At 43.6% G+C, this 13,061-nt stretch overlaps 1 protein-coding gene across 4 annotated transcripts; it reads right to left on the reverse strand.

Moving 5' to 3' along the window:
- Positions 1–838: 838 nt before the first annotated feature.
- On the reverse strand, positions 839–12,762 carry tox4b (TOX high mobility group box family member 4 b). 4 transcript variants are annotated; one of them, XM_047606059.1, is made up of 10 exons: positions 12,645–12,762; positions 8,003–8,071; positions 6,452–6,502; positions 5,650–5,937; positions 5,303–5,563; positions 4,897–5,217; positions 4,713–4,793; positions 2,669–3,325; positions 2,424–2,578; positions 839–2,104 (listed from the first exon to the last, which is right to left on the reverse strand). In XM_047606059.1, the coding sequence occupies exons 1-10, from the start codon at positions 12,648–12,650 to the stop codon at positions 2,047–2,049; spliced, it is 1,947 nt and encodes a 648-aa protein (XP_047462015.1). In that variant the 5' UTR covers positions 12,651–12,762; the 3' UTR covers positions 839–2,046. The 4 variants fall into 4 exon arrangements, with proteins under 4 accessions (XP_047462015.1, XP_047461996.1, XP_047462022.1 ...); XM_047606040.1 differs by lacking the exon at positions 12,645–12,762 and adding an exon at positions 9,500–10,745; XM_047606066.1 differs by lacking the exon at positions 6,452–6,502.
- Between the last annotated feature and the right edge of the window lie 299 nt (positions 12,763–13,061).

The following is a 13,061-nucleotide window of genomic DNA, read 5'->3' on the forward strand; positions in this document are numbered from 1 at the left end:
ATTCACAGCCCCCTTCCCTTTCTCTTGTGCTTCTTTTTTTCTCTCCCTCCCCCTCCGACCATTCACATTTCAGCTTTTAGGAAAGGGAAAAAAACATGATTTAAAGCAATATGGGCAACCTTCCTCGTCGTGTCTAATTAAAATATTTTACAAGATTTGAAAAAAAAATGTTTAAATTACGAGTGAGTTCATTTCACCCTCCTTTTTAATATTTTATTTTAATTCGTGTTTTGTGGCGTATTTTAATGCAAGATGTAGCGCTGCCCCGCTCAGCAGCGTCCCCTGTCGTGTGTTGACAACGCTGCTTTTTCTTTCCCGCCATGGTGGCTTTTCCCGCCACCGTCATCAAACGCCTGTGCTGATGTCAAACCTCGCGATGAAAACTGCGGCTACGATAACTCATTGACGCCGCTCACTTTGTCTTTTTTGATTTTTTTTTGTGAAAATAATGCTCATTATAACAGCGACATACATAAAAGTAGACGGTCCTACAATATAATTTAAATTTTAACGACATTAGCTTTCATTAAAATAATTGTACAGTGTATTTTTTATGCAGATTTAAGAGCTTAGTTTTAATTTAATTAATCCAAAATGCTTACTTTTGTTTGAAATCGTTGCAAATATATGACACATCTAGGCCAAATAGTTTGTAAGCACACTGTATGATGTGCATTTACACACACTCACACTCTCTCTCTCTCACACACTCTCACACACACACTTGAAATAAAAACAGGTGAAAACTATTTTTTTTAGAAAAAAAAAACAAAATCTAACAAAATGAAAGAAACAAAATGTATGTTATGTATGCTTTACAGATGAATTTCACTCTAACTGTAGTTGCAAGTCCAACATGTACCAATATGTACATATTAAAACATAAAATGTTTTATTTGATAATTAAAAACATTTCCAGGATATCTACAATAATCCAGAGCGATCAGGTCAGGTTTTTGTTTTGGAAGCAACCATCCATCCATTCCTTGATTATTCAACAATTCCTTAATTGAAATGATATATATTTTTTAAAAAATAATGTTTTTTTCTTTTACTGTATTCCCTTTTCCTTTACAGTAAGTAGTGTTGTCTGAGCTGGTGTGTTTATTTCATTTCAATATTTGTGTTTTCCCCAAACAAAGAAAAAAAAAAAAATCACCTCAAATCCTCCAAATAAAGCAAATGATATGCACCACATATTTCAACAGCTCTCACGCCACACGGTATCTCAGCAGGAAAGGAGCACAGAAAACAATATTTTCCTGAATCTTAGCACCTGATTTGAACGTCTTCAGTTCCAACATTTGAATTATGGCATCTCTGTTCCCCTCAAAGTGGCTTTTAAAGCCAACAAACGGCTTTTCCTCACCACCTCGTTCTCAAGATGGCTTCATATGAACACTTGACCCTCTTGAACGTGTCCAGAAAAGCTTTAAGACCGTTGGTTCTTTCCTCAGTAGCTCGTCGACGCCATCCCGCGAAACACTGAAGAAAAAAAAAATCTGCCTTTCACACAGATCAGTCTTTGACGTAACAGTAAAGGGAAGAGCATACGTACACGTCAGAAATCAATCAAATAAACCGAATACACCTGCAAGAGTCGTCCTGCTCTTATTCTCTTTTCAAAACAATTAAAAACACCATATAAAATGTTCTATCTTTTATATATCAAGTTCATAATTTTGAGTCACAATAGATGATAGATAGGAAACATCTGGAGCAGCAGAGTCTCTCGTTTCTTCTTCCTCCTCGTCTTCTTTAGTTTTTTCATCCATGTCTCTGCCTCAGAGCCGTGACGCTGGCTACAGTATTTGCAGTGGTTTGTTTCATTCTGCCGCGGAGGTACGGGGCAGCCACAGGACAACATCACATTACTCTTAAATACTTTCCATCATCTCGTCGCCGTCCTCGAGGTGGCAAAACAAAACCGTTACGCGCCAATACCTGAGCCTGTCATTCAGTCCTTCCTCTGTTAGTTTGCATTTCACGTGTTTTATCTGTCCTTTTGTCTCCGTGCAGCGCTCCACCACCGGACGCGTCCTGTCCCTATGTGACCGTGGTGGAGTTCTGCCCTCTGATGGCGCACCAGGCCATGAACACGTCTCTGTGGAGGAGAAAGAGGGTTTGAAACGTATGTATTTTGGATCTGTGCTATGGGCGAAGCAGGAACATAACATGCAGAGTTTTAGCGGGATGTGCAAAGAGAGCCTGCTGCTGTAAGGCATGAAATCATCTGGAAATAGAAGAGAAAAAGCTTTGAATACTAGAGTCAGTGTGAACGTAGAGTTGATTAAGTGCCAGGCTGTGGAGGAATAAACTTTTCCTTTAACAACTTTCCACTGAAAACCAACCGTAAAGCCTATAATAGACCTTCAGCAGGAGGCTCTTTGTCGTGTTGGAACCGAACTAGCTTGTGTACATACTTGCAGTGCGTGGCGACACACTCGTTGCTACAGTACTCCTTGTCCCAGTCCTTGCTGTCCACGGCGGGGTTGGTGCAGCCGGCGCGCACGCAAATGCTCGGGCTGGAGGCTGGGGTCACGCTCAGACCCGGGGCGACATTCACCTCCACCTCCATCTGAAAGAGCACACAAGTACAGTGTAAATAACACCATGTGCAGGTGTGAGAACGTTTGACTGATAATGTAAAACGTTTTGCTGAACTTGCCCCTTCCTCTGCCTCCGCCACTTCATCCCCTTCCGTCACCATGGCGGCGGCCTGTCCCACCTCCACCGTGAGAGCCGACGAGGACGACATGGACGCCGACGTCTCCCCGACCGACGTCACGATCATGGGCACGCTCGAGTCCGACTGGCGCGACGCCGGGACCACTTTGATCTGCAGCGGCGGCGGGGCCGTGGCGGCAGCGGCGCCGCCGCCCCGCGGCTTGGCCTGGAGAGGAGGCGGGGCCTGGGCGTGCACCATCTGCTGCAGCCGGGGCGGAGGAGGCGTGCTCTGCATCTGCTGCAGCGGCGGCGGCTGGCGCGGGGAGGAGGCGGCCGTCGCCGTGACCGACACGGCGCCCGAGGGCAGCTGCGTCTGCTTTATGATGATCTTGGTGACGGTGGGAGGGTTCGGGGGGGCGGCGGCGGGGGGCGGCGGCGGCTGGGGCTTGATGGCCCCGGTGCGGGAACGCGTGGTGACCTGAGGGAGGTCCAGGATGATGTTGGAGGTGCAGATGTTGGTGATGGTGTTCTCCTCCGGGTTGTAGTGCTGGGACCTGGTGGGGCGGGCTACGGGGGCGGGGACAGGAGGGGCCGTGACCGCGGGAACCGGGGCTGGTGGTGGGGGTGATGGGGATGTGTCCATAACTTCAATGGGAACCTGAGCAGAGACGAGTTGGTCGTAAACACATTATCTGCTGTAATACTGTATATAGAAATACATATTTTAATTACATCTTTAATGATGTGGACTGGACAACAAGGGCAATACATTTACATCACATCATGATGAAAGATCCACTTATATGGGATCGAAATTAGTTGAGTATCGGACGATGGCTCCACCAGCAATTAGACCCATCCCCTCTCACTGGAATAAACCCTAATGTTATAGGATCAATATCACACCACAATAAAAGCTTGAAGCTAAATTTAAGACCAATGTGTTTGTGAAAGTCTGTAATTCTCTGTAAATAACATTTAATATAAAGAGTTTGCCAGTGTATTAGTTTGTTCTTGTAAATTGTGATGTGAAAACCGCTGGACACATGTAAAAAAATGTTCTATAGCCTTGTAAGTTGGATCTATTACATTAACAGAAATGGCAATATTAAAGAGGTTACACACAAGAAGAGACAAGCTTTGATGTCATACCATGGTGAGTTACACCAATCAATGCACAACACTAGGACCACCTTCCTAATATTGTGTACGTCTCCCATGTGCCTCCAAAAGTTGTGACTCATCAGAGAATGGACATGATCCTTCTGAGGGTGTCCTGTGTCTGGTAACACGATGTTGTTAGTGGGGACCTTTGAGTCCTGTGGGTTGAGGGGAGGGACCTCTGTGGATCATCCCACAGATACTTGATCAGTTTGGGATCTAGTGAATTTGAAGGCCAGGTCAACACCTTGTGCTGGAGTGTCATTGCTATGGGGTGGGGGTGTCTGGTCTGGTCTGGTCGAGGTGGGTGCTACATGTCTAAGTAACATCCACATGAATGAATGTCAGGTCTAAAAGTTCCCCAGCAAAACATGAGCACGAGTTGTCACAACATGGTCGATGTTATTTGCTTCTCCCGTCAGTGGTTTTAATGTTGCGGCTGATCGGAAGCCTTTGGCAGGCACCAAGTTGAACAACCATCAAGAGGAGCAACTGGTATAGTTGACTGATGCAAGGGGGGTTCCCCATATGTCAAGGAAACACGTCCATGACTGGTTCCTACCTGATAATTCACTGTGCCTTGGACTATGGAGTGTCGGGTAAACCGAGGGGCACCCTTGATGGGTTTTCTAATCAAATAGAGAGCAATGATGGCAAGAAGAGCTAGCTCCTTCCATACATTAGGAGTGCTGCGTACTGCTTACTGCTGTTAGCTAGGCTAGTTAGCTGGTGTCTCCTTGTTGGTAGCTGACTGCTAGCCTGCTGGTCACTTTGCAGTTGGACTGGGCTTCTAAATGTGTTTTTCCTGGGATCTTGGCGCAAGGGATTTTGACATCTTACCCTGTGTATTAATGAATGCTGATATAAAGAATATCACTACTCACCTGAGATATCGGGTTGGCCCTGTATTCCGCCAGCGCCTTCAAGTAATCCTTCTTCGCCGCTTCGTTCTTCCTCTTGTAAACCTGCAAAAACAAATATATAAAACCACCACATCACATGTCGTTTTCTTTTTCACAACTGACTGAGAGATAACGCTCCACTTCCACGAGAACGCTGCCCTCTCACCTGCTTCTGTTCCTCCCCCAGACTGTCCCACATGGAGGCCACTATCTTCGAGACTTCTCCGAACGTAGCGTTGGGGTTTTGTCCCTTGATCGCCGCCTGAGTGTCCCTGAAGAACAGAGCGTAGGCCGACACAGGTTTCTGAGGCTCGTTGGGGTCTTTCTTCTTCTTCCCCTTCTTCCCTCCCCCTGCCCCTCCTTTCCGCGCGCCGGCCGAAGAGACGCTGGAGCTCGGGGTAGAGAGCGGCGACCCGGACAGAGAGGGATCCAGGGAGATGACTCCGGGGGAGACGGCCATGGAGACCGGAGATTCAACGAGGACGCTCTGATGGGAGGGGGAGACGATGACACGCGTCAGGGTTACTGAAATTTAACAGATTCATTATAATGGTCTCAGGTTTTAAACTCACCCTTCTGAAGTCGTCCATGTCGTCGTCCTGGAGTGAGCTGGTGGGCGACGCTGTGGCCGACAGAGGGTTCTCAGGAGACTGGGGTTGCTGCAGCATGTTCCCGCCTCCCAACCCGAGCCCCAGTTGGGCACTGAGGTCTGACTGGTCGATGGTGGTCAGCTGGTTGGACCCCAGTAATCCCTGGCCCATGTCACCCAGCGGGACGTCTATGGTCACCGGGGAGGAGCTGCTGAACTGAGAGCCGATGGGGTGGCCGAGGTCCTAGACCAGCAGCAGCAGGAAGAACTAGTTAATTAAAGTGGCGATTAACAGCAAGATCATCTCTGGCCGAAAAACTGTCTCCTCACCATCCCTAGAGACGACCCCAGCAGAGCGCTTCCTCCCGACTGGTTCATGACCCCCAGGCTCAGGTGCTCCAGCCCCTGAGAGGGGGCGCTGACGAAAGTGGAGGCGAACGAGGGGTCGTCCCCTTCCACCACGGCGTTCCCGGGCACCACCACGCTGTCCGAGGGGCCCGTGTCCGACAGCTCCCCGAAATGGGACACCACGTCCGACACGGTGAGCGCCGAGTCCGGGTCCAGGGAGATGGGAGGGATCTCGAACTCCTCATCGCCGAGGCTGGGAGTGTGGAACGTCTGGAGGGAAGAACCGACAGAGGATGGAAACGGAGACAGGGGATGAGAGAGGAGAGGTTAGGAAAAGGAGCAATTTGAAGAGGAGGTTAAGAAAGGCGCAAGAGAGTTGGAAAGAACTACTGTGAGTTTTATTATTTTGGGCACAAATAAATCAAACTTTAAGGTTAATTTTTGTTAGATTTCAAAAACAGCAATACGTCTAAAATGCTCCTCTGTGAGGTGGGAACCAGCCTAGCTATTCATTTCATTTCCATCAAGCGTAGGAAGTCTTTAAAGGCCTCCATCGCAACGCTAGATTATTACCATGGTAACCTGCACAACTGACCAGATGATTTGCTGTACTACTATAAAAGATCGCGTCATAAAGAGCGTCTGCAGCCGCGTCATAATAAAAGCCCTCAATCATTCCACAACATGTGACATTCAGTGACTCACTCGCGCCTAAATTTGCCGCAACATGAAAAGGCCAGCCTGAGTAGGAGGTGTGTGAAATGTATTTAGAAATAGGTCATACTCCACCAGCAGATCCAGCGAGGTTGAAGAGGTCAATGGGTTTAGAGGAGCACTAAAAAACGTGAGTATGTCAGTAAGGAGATTACATGTCATGGGTCATATTGAGGCTCTAAAGCTGTGTACCTGATGCACTGACATTTAAGAGTACATATGAAGAATAGTTGTTTTTTGTGCATGACTAGCGCATCATACAGAATTTATAAAAGCACTTTGTGTCAATTTGTATTACAATCACAGAACTGTTTGTTCCTATGAAAGATAATCTTTGATTAACTCCCTGGGTCATTTATGAAAGGCGCTGTCTGAATCACTGAGGACTCTTTCAAACATCTGGACAGAAGAGAAGGCAATTTTATTTCCTAACTAAGAGAAGATCTCAACCTGGGGTCAAAGGGTAAATACCTAGAAGATACTGTCTAATTTTGAACTTTCTTTCTTGAACTGTTCTACCTCAATAAATGATTCAATACAGAAAGTTCCCTGCCCACAAACTTTTTGTGGGGGAACTTTGGTCTGGAGTGACTCAGTAAAATCAGTAGAAACATGCCTCACACTGAAACACAAATGTGTGTGTTACCAGACTGTATCTTGGTGATGGCCTCCAGAGATTCTTCGGCACTATCTAAAGGGATGGCCATTCAATTAATTGCAATCTTTAACTTTACCACTAGGTGTCACTAAATCCTACACACGTGTCCTTTAACTTCTTATTATTCCAGCCTTTTTGCAAAAACAAAAACAAACAAAAAACACCTATTTAGGACATGCCCAAAGTAAATTGAATGCTGCTCATGAACATGTTGGAGCTCATGCATGGTCTTGGTCTATTTTGAAAGCCAAGACTCTGAAGTCAGATAAAAGACAGAATCACTCCAAGTGGTATTGTTCTTGAGTAATGAAAGTTGGCACACAGTTATAAAAAAAATAACACGTTGTTGTGTCGGCCTGCTTTGTTTTGTTCTGAAAAAAATGTGTTGGTTGGATCCTACAATGATTTTTATCAATGTAATCAGAAGAAAATGGCATATGACCCAGTGGAATGTTAAAGGGTTAAACTTTGTACGTTAATGCTCATCTTTTATTTAATCCCAGTTTCACAACTCTGCTCCAGCTAGAAAACAAAATGTGGTGCACCCTAATATTTCTTTGGATTTGAAGGGTGTCGATGGGAATGAAATAGTACTTGATTTTGTTTTTTTTTTTCCCCTGTATTAAAATGAATAATCTGTAAACTACATTAACTACAGATTTCCATTCATTTAATTTATGGTTGTATCATGACATTGTTAATTGTGTTTTGGGGTTAATTGGGATTCAACACTGTGTATTGACAATGCAGTGAATCACTTCAAATGATAGCCAGGGATCCACTTTTGTTTGGTTTTCACTCACACAAACTCCAAAGCCTCGATTACAGCTTAAATGATGACATAAGCAACTCATACGTACTTTAGCTCCGATGTGATTCAGTCAAGCTCTGTGACAAGGCCAAATGTATAGCATGGCCACAGAAAGGGGCTCCAACAAAACAACAAACGATGGAAAGACCTACCTCTGAAGATGAGAGGAAGGGGTGGCTGGACCCAGTAATAGTCAGGTAGTTGTCACTGCCTCCGGGAAACTGAAACAAACAAGGGTATGTGTTAGAGGAATGATGTTTTTCTCCGTAGTCTATAGAAATGGGGCATCTTGCCAAAAGGAAAACACGTGAAATCGGTATAGGAGAAATCGTTAATATGCAATGTGTTCAATAACTTGGGAGTAAGTAGTAGAGCGGTCTGTTAAGGGTCCTCGGACAAAAGTACACCAATCAGCCATAGTATTGTGGCCTAATATTCTCAACCAAAACAGGCCTGTTCCCATCAAGATCACTCAACTAGTCTGTGGGCTGTGGTACAAGCCCTGCAAGATGAGAAGTGGGATCTCCATGAATTGGACTTGTTTCTCCACCACATCCAGCAGATGCTCGATACGATTGAGAATCTGGAGGCCAAGTCAACACCTCACACTCATTGTTGTGCTCCTCAAACCATTCCTGAACCATTTTTGCTTTGTGACAGCTGTACATTATCCTGTTGAAAGAGGCCGCGGCCATCAGGGAATGTGTGTGTGAAGGTTCTCCATCATCCAGGTCATGGTTTACAGATGCACCATCAGGGAATACTGTTTCCATGAAAGGGTGTACATGGTCTGCAACAATGCTTAGGTAGGTGGCGCTTCTAAGAATCTCTCAACAAGGTAACGGCCACATGAATAGCATGACCCACGGTCTCCCTTCAGAACATCGCCCAAAGCATCGCACCGCCTCTCCTGTCTCGCCTTCTGATTGGACTGCGTCCTAATGTCATAATATAAGACAATTTGATTCTTCAGACAAGGACACCTTCTTCAACTGTAAAAGTTTTCATCGGAGGACATGTGTCAGCAACATTTACTAGTTTATTAAGTGTGAACATTTTCCTAATTTATTTGTCTTTGTACTAAAACAAAGGGAAGACATCTGGAGTTGTTGTTACTTATAGGTTACCATGTTACTGGTTCACACTATTTGAGATCAAATTGGGCTGTATGTGACCCCTGAACTAAAATGACACCAGTAAATGGTCCCGTGCAGACCAGGACTCAACCCACGAGAGCTTTACTTTTGGAGATGTTCTCAACCGCCACAGTTCATCTCTCAGATCCTTAGTACGTCCATTTGTCCTTCTAATTTGGGGACAACATGTTCATTTGCTCTGACTGGCATGTGCTTTGATAACCAGACAAACACCATAAACTACTACTTTATGGTGGAACTGATTTACATTCATTAGCTTTAAAAGGCTCCGACGTAGACCTCGTTTGTCACACTTAAATGAAACCATCTGTTCTGTTTAGAGAGGTAGTTCTTCCCTGGTGGAACCGAAACTAGGAGATGTGTGTGTCAGGTAAGCCCCAACTAACCGGTTACTCTCTCCAGTCTGAAGTGTACTGTAAAATAAATGAATTCAAGTGAAGTACCCTCTAAATAGTTCTAGTACACAGTTACTTTTCAGGCCTGGATAGTCACCTTGTTGTCAGAGTCAAATCCATTGAAGGACTGCGGGTCCAGGAACTCTGGATCACCGTCGTGCTGCCCGGTACCGTCCGTTAAATCCGAGTAAAAATTCAGGTCCATCTTCTCAACCGGGCCTCATATGTTGGCTATGAGACCCCTCTTCAATGTTACGCAATTAAATAAATGCACTACTTTTGCTTGATTTTTTTTTTTTTTTTTTTTGTAGCTGGTCAACGAGATGTCCAATATCGAGGTTAGCTTTGGTTCTTATTTGGCACAGATGTGGGGGTGGCTCACTGAAAACCGAACATGTGTAGGACGGCGACTGTGCCAAAAATACCAGCTGTGTGTCCGGCTAGCTGACCGGGGTAACGTGGCTGTGAACCGTCTTTCTTGCTGACTTGTCCTACCGCGGTTTAGCTTTAGCTGGCTTTGACGCAAGGCTGCGGTACTCCTCGCTCTGGAGGACCAGCCCGGCCCGGCGCCCGCTTGTCTGTCGGTCCTCGAACAACGTCCAGACACGGAACGGACACGTTTAAAGGACAACCCGGGGAGGTTTGGGGAGAGGTCCGGGGAGGGGATCGTGATCGTTTCAAGGTGTCTGACAGCCAAGGGAAACACGCCGAGTGGCCGTTTTTGGCTTCGTGTTGGCCCGGGCCAGGATGCTCAATGGATCCCGAGATCACGGATGGGACGATAAGTTACGGGGACGATGCCGGATGTAGAGCGACGCAAGTTTCGCAATAAAAGCTCACTTGCCACTCAAGCACACTAATAAGATAACGGGTCGATAAAGCACCATTCATAGGGAAAGTGGTTAAGGGACAAACAGTCCCCGCGCTCAACGACAGGTTAAGTATCCAGCTGTTAATGGGAATTAGATGTGCTAGTTTCTGATTCTGCATAAACAAGTCGAGCAAGTTTCTGATTGGTTTTACCCACAGAGTTACAAACCTCACAAACCTAACCCACAAACCTCAGTCCCTTAGAACTGAAGAAGCTACTCAGATGAGAGGCTCGATTTGTCTTGTGCATAAGATAGAGGTAGAGTGGCGGTAAAATTGTGACTGCAGCCACACAAATGATATAGTAAAAGTCACATAACAGCAGAATTACTTTATCCTAAAAAAAAGAAACAAAGGCAACTGGACTTGTTTGGTTTCTTGAAGACATTTTTCTACACATCCAAGTGGCCACTTCTGCTCTGATCCAATCCAAGGGCCTTCAATTACAGATTAGTATCTGGTCGTTACAGACCCTAGGTGTGAGTTTCAGATGGGCATCACCCACAGATGTGCCATATAAAACTTTTACCAGTCATCTAGGAAAGAAAAAGTCACCTTAATGAGTAGAGAAAATTCATAAAGAACTCCAACTTGTCCATTTGACCTTGCTTTAGCTTTGATTTTGGATATACTATACCATAACCTTAGGACTGAGTACATCCACACATGTTTGTGTTTAATGTAAAGCAGTTTAGCATCACCACAAAGTATATTCTCCAAAATAATCATATAGTTCAATTACCACCTTTCTGACACTGTTTCAACATAAACTGGACATTGGCACATATGCAAAGGAGGATTTAGTGCGTGATTGATATATTTAAATACATTGATTTTCACTGTACCTGATTTTCTGACAAGATAGTGAACTTTTTTTTAGTCAGAATAGGAACATAACACACACATATATATATATATATATATATTTTTTTTTTTTTTTTAAATTGTTACAATAACACCACTAACAATGACCAAATAAACCTCTTAGTTGTAGTTTTCAAAACTATCATGGTACACAAAGCAGCCTACTGAATGTGCTGCAGTTCACCGAGATAAGAAGAGCTGGTTGTTTATGCTTCTGGAGCTTTGACTCGAGACATTTTCTCTTCACTATGCAGTCTGGAAATGTATGTGGAGCTACAGAAGTCTACTTTTAATTTCGACAACTGAGACTTATTTGCTTGAATGGTACTAAATTACAAGTGGTCAAAGCCTTGACCTAAAACGAGTCAATTAAAATGTTGGAGAATATGGCAGGAGACCACTTACAGGATCTTGTACTTCACAGAGTAGCAATCAAGTAGCTAAGGGATGTTTTTCAGTGGTAATCAAATCTAGAGCTCATTAAGGACAACATACATTATCTTTAGCTTATTTTAGCAATAGGCCTTACATATATTGGTGGAAAGAAGGCACCTCAGCAGGCCTTAAAAATACCAGTTTATGTGAGATAAAATTAAGTATCACTCCCATCAATTGAATGTCAACGATAGAGGTGCAAGCTCCATATATATTTTTTACATTTTATTTTTGACCTTATAATATATTCGCAACACAAATGTAGTTGTATCTGGGTAGCTGCCAGACACATATAATACTTTTATTTTCTAGATGTTTTAATTGTATACACTATGCAACAACTCGCCACATCACTTATCTCTGGATGTTTGATTATGCTGATTTATGCTTGGAGTTATTAATGAAACTAACAAACTACAATTTTTTCCTGATTTTATTTTTAGATCTGTAAGAGGAAGCACCATGTTACTAGTGGTTACTTGTCGTTCGCTAATCCGTTCGAAAAGGATCTTGCCTTTCTACATTATTACTCTGCTTTAACATGTATTTCAATATCTGACATCTGACAAACTACAACATTATGTCGACGAACCGACTAATAAAGAATGTGTTGAATAAATACAGTTTAGTTTGTCGGTATTTTTACATCTGAACGACGGTCCATTTGAACGACCGTCAGAAAATCTTACCTCCTGTTTTCTTCAATGGTTTGGTCCAAGCGATTCACTATCTCAGTATTAATTTAATGATTTACGTCCACCGATAAAGCGAATTAACTACGTAGATGCCTCTTTATATTTAACGTTTAACATATTCAGGGGCGGATAGCAACTGAAAAAAAAAAACAAATTATTTTAAACGCTTGGAGAAATAAATTTGTCCCAAGCCTACTTTTTCGTTAAATTACATTTTGATTAATGAGATCAGGCCGGGTGTTCCGTTAGTAACAAGGCCATCATTGTTGTGTTTGTGACAACCAAAGATCGTGTGTTGTAGTTGATTAACTCGTATCCGCAGAACAAAAAAGTGACTCTTTTATTGCGTGAAAAGTTTCTAATACCAACTACTCTTACCTCCATGCTCACCCCGAAATCTGATAAATGTTTTGTTTTTAATTCCACTTTTTTTTTGCTATCGAACTTCGCCCAGAACTGATTTCCTCAAATTTCACAACATGGCACCGGCTTCCGGATTGTACGTACAGGTGGAAGTGACCTCAGCACGTAGATATTTCGGCTTTCCAAAATAAAAGGTCAGTTAATCTGGAAAAAGCATTCAAAACCGGATTTAAAAAATTGTTTGATACTTCTCTGTAGTCAAATTATTGTTTTATCCAGAAGCTTTCAAATAATCTAAGGATCTTCATTATAATTTCTGTAAATGTGTAACAAATCCAAATGTCTAATCTAATTTTCTTTTAAAATTTTTTTTTTTTTTTTGGTGTTACTAGAAATTACTAGAAAAATACTCAAAAAGACAACTGAAAAAGG

Source organism: Mugil cephalus, chromosome 1, assembly GCF_022458985.1.
Source record: "Mugil cephalus isolate CIBA_MC_2020 chromosome 1, CIBA_Mcephalus_1.1, whole genome shotgun sequence".
NCBI classification, from domain to species: Eukaryota; Metazoa; Chordata; class Actinopteri; order Mugiliformes; family Mugilidae; genus Mugil; species Mugil cephalus.